At 43.2% G+C, this 3,604-nt stretch overlaps 2 protein-coding genes across 2 annotated transcripts in view; both read right to left on the reverse strand.

The window, feature by feature from the left end:
- Positions 1–1,253: 1,253 nt before the first annotated feature.
- On the reverse strand, positions 1,254–1,628 carry LOC140935573 (late histone H2B.L4-like). The gene has a single exon (XM_073385169.1). It carries the CDS (start codon positions 1,626–1,628, stop codon positions 1,254–1,256), a length of 375 nt encoding a protein of 124 aa, XP_073241270.1.
- Positions 1,629–3,351: 1,723 nt separating this feature from the next.
- Positions 3,352–3,604, reverse strand: part of LOC140943045 (cleavage stimulation factor subunit 1-like) — a 23,515-nt gene continuing 23,262 nt past the window's right edge. Inside the window, exon 16 of the mRNA XM_073392090.1 lies at positions 3,352–3,604. This exon is cut by the window's right edge and continues 534 nt beyond it. The gene's annotated coding sequence lies outside the window, so the exon portion shown is untranslated.

Genomic DNA, 3,604 nt, shown 5'->3' on the forward strand with positions numbered 1-3,604 from the left:
CAGAGACATAATAGGCCAATCTTTCACTTGATGGCAGGCGCGGGAAAACTTCCCGAAAGTACATCATTCAATCGTGATTGCATGAGAAATAACACTACTTTTATTTTCTATATTTTTGGGGGGTGGGACGGGAGGGAGGGAAGGGGGAAGAATTCTTAGTTTACAAGGAAGTGGCGACCGAAAATACCGTAAAATTCCGAAATTAAGCCCCGGGGCTTATAATTTCAAAGGCCCTTTTTGAGGGGCTTATTTTTGGAGGCGCTTATATTCGAAGGGGCTTATGTACGGAGGGAAATTTGCGTTTCAAAATAGATTGGGCTAGTCTTATTCTTGGAAGGAAATTTACCGTTTTTCGATTCTTTGTTTTAATTTGTATTTGGGGGCAATTTCCAAGTACAAGCCCCCGGGGAAAAGGGGACTTAAATTTGGAGGGGCGATTTACCGAAGGGTTTTTGCGTTACGAGTTTGAGGGGTTTATATTTTGAGGGGCTTATACATGGAAGGGCTTATTTTCGGAATTTTACAGTACGTCCTACCGCGTTCCCAGGTGTCTCAAGTGTGTTTGGAAAATGGAAAACTCGACTGCGAGCGATAATATCGCGCCATGGGATGAATCGAATACCCCACTTTTTCTAACTGAATCTCGACGGCTAGGTGAGACCACGTGAGCAAAGATGTTAGCTACTGTAAACTTTCGCCTATAAGCCCCCCCCCCCCGTCCAGTTATAGAGACATCTGGGTTTTAGCCGTATTCACCCGCCAAATATAAGCCCCCAGCCCCGTAATTTAATAAACCCTTCTAAAATCTCATACGAATTATAGCGGGCTGCATGTCTGTTTTCAAAGCGAAAGTTTAACTTTTTTTATCTTGAGAATTTGGCAAATTTTTAAACGGGAGACCAAATATGTTTTCTGGCAATTTGACGGTCATAAAAGTGATAAAGAACGATACCCCTCCCACGATACACCAACAACACGTGCTGGCTGAACTAAACAGGTACTGTATAAACCTTACGCTTATATAAGCCCTACCCTAATAACTTAGCTGGGTGCCAAAATAAAACTTCTTATAAATGCGTTGGGTATTTTATCTTTCCTTCACGATGTCTTACGATCGTTCTCTGAATCCCCGCCGGTCCGAATCAAACCGAATCTGTAAGTCTAAACGCATTTTGAGGTTGGCCACTGACTTTTGACAGATGTGGTGGCTCCTAAAAGAGCCGTTGTTTTTCAAGTTCGCCGGGAAGATCGCTTCACTTGTTATTACTGGTGTACTTGGTCACAGCCTTGGTTCCTTCACTGATGGAGTGTTTGGCCAATTCACCCGGTAAAAGCAGCCGGACCGCGGTCTGAATCTCACGCGAGCTCATGGTCCTGTTCTTGCCATACTTGGTCAGGCGAGAGGCTTCGCAGGCAACCCGGTCGAGGAGGTCGTTGACGAACGAATTCATGATGCTCATGCCTCTTTTACTGATACCAGTGTCGGGGTGAACTTGCTTCAGAACTTTGTTGATGAAATAAGCAAAACTGTTATGATTTCTCTTTGCTCGTCGTTTCTTAACGCTAGTCTTGCTGACCTTCGCGGCGCTTTTCTTCACTGGCTTCCTGCGACCAACACTTCGAGCCATGGCTTTCAATTCAATGTACGATAGGAAGTCTTCCCTTCAAAGAAATATAGCCACGCACAAGTAAAGACTGCAATTTTGTCCTACGAAAATTTATCCCTCCATATAAATAGCTTTCAAGGCGATATATCAAATTTCGTAAGGATCGAAATTCTGGCTTTCTGATTGGTCGTTTACAAAATTGGATACATTCCAATTTTAGGTCAAAGTTCACTATGTAGGTTTCTATTGGTGGCTTTCGATCCGTTTGGATTTTAGAAAAGTTTAGTGGATATACAACTTGATCGGTCCACCACGGTGAGAGGACAATTACATTAAAACAATCCAGTACATTTGAAAAAGATGGCAGTAAACTTTTGGCATTGGCAGAAATATTTGAACGGTGATTTCGGTTGTGATTTTGTTTGGAATGACTTCTCCCAATAAAAAAAGACATCTCGTACAATTTAACCGGAAAGTAGCCTGTTCTTGGCGTTCAGATAGTGGGGAGCGGTGCGAAGTAAAGAAAGCGATGAAAAGTTTCGCATGCACTCCTTTTTACTTCGCACTGCTCCCCACTATCGGAGCGCCTGAACAGGCTATCCGGAAACGGGAGACGGCAGTTGGCTGGCTGCCATGGGAAGCCTTAGGCTTAGGGACTACTCAACAACGCTTTGTAAAGGCAAGCTCGGGCCGTTTCAGGGGACCCTCCTACCAGTAACTCTCAGCGTCCCTCCTTCGCACAATAAAATCCCCAGCTTTTCGCGCAAGCAACAAATTTTCCAAATTTAGGAAAGCCAGGGTATTTGACACTTTTATGGCTCAGTAAATTAAAAGCGTGCCCATTCCCCCGGGCATCTGTCATTTTGTGTTGGAAAAGCTGCAAATGCCCCACGGAGGGGCTTAAAAATAGGGTGCAAATGCCCCACCCCGGGACAACACCAAAATTGTATTTTCCAATAAGCAAGCTGCAAATACCATTATTTATAGGAAATCTGTAATATCTGATCATAACGCGTGAAGCACCCTCCGAAAATCGCTCCGGGCCGCTAGTTATAATTATTAGAAAAAGACCACATATCAATGTCAACTATAATTAAACTTTCTTATTTTCCAAAGGGTTTTATATCGTGAATGATAAACAACAACCGACGAGCTTAACATGAGTGTTTTCTCATCACGAAGGAACCGTTTTATCGCACAATACACGAATATCTCGCAGAGTTTTCTAAGCCTTCCTGCCTCAACCATTCGCGCACAAAGAAAGTTTCTCTTTCTTTAAACTCTTCAAACGATACCTTGATTGTTTTTCCTCGATGTGTGAACTGATCACGATGGCGGGAAGCAATTTCTTCGACGGATACAAAAACTACTGTGGGGTAGAGAAGTGATTGAGGGAAAACCACGCATATCTTTCTAAAGCATAGGTATTAAAAATATTCTTTACAGAAATATCTAACGCTATCTAAATAAGCATATTTTTCAGTGAAAAATTGAAAAAGGAACGACGTTGTCCGCTTCTAGAAGAATTTCCCCGGGCAAAGGTTCTGACCAATCCCCACCACTGGGACCGACAAGGTGACAAATGCCCGGGGGGAATGTGCACTAACTTTCTAAATTTGCATAAATTCGGACGCAAAGAAGCTCGGAAAGATGAAAAGAAAAACCCATGACGCCCCGCGGTCTCAACTTTCCCGCCAGTACCTAAGACGTTAACTTCCAGTGTCAATGTGAGATGACATCTGTGTTCTCCTAGCAATAATAACGATAACAACTGTAATTCCTTGTAAGGTTTTAAATAACAAAGAAAAATGAACTGACTAAGGGCCAGTTTACATGGATGTAGGGGACTCCAGGTAGGTGAGGTGACCCGCTTAGGTGGGGTAACCCGCCTGTCCATATAATCTCTCATTTTAATTTGATCACGTTTACATGATAAATGGGGTGACCCGCCACATGTTACCTCACCTATCTGGGGTCTTCCATGCAAAGAGATCCTA

The sequence above is a fragment of the Porites lutea genome, chromosome 1, assembly GCF_958299795.1.
Source record: "Porites lutea chromosome 1, jaPorLute2.1, whole genome shotgun sequence".
NCBI lineage: Eukaryota > Metazoa > Cnidaria > Anthozoa > Scleractinia > Poritidae > Porites > Porites lutea.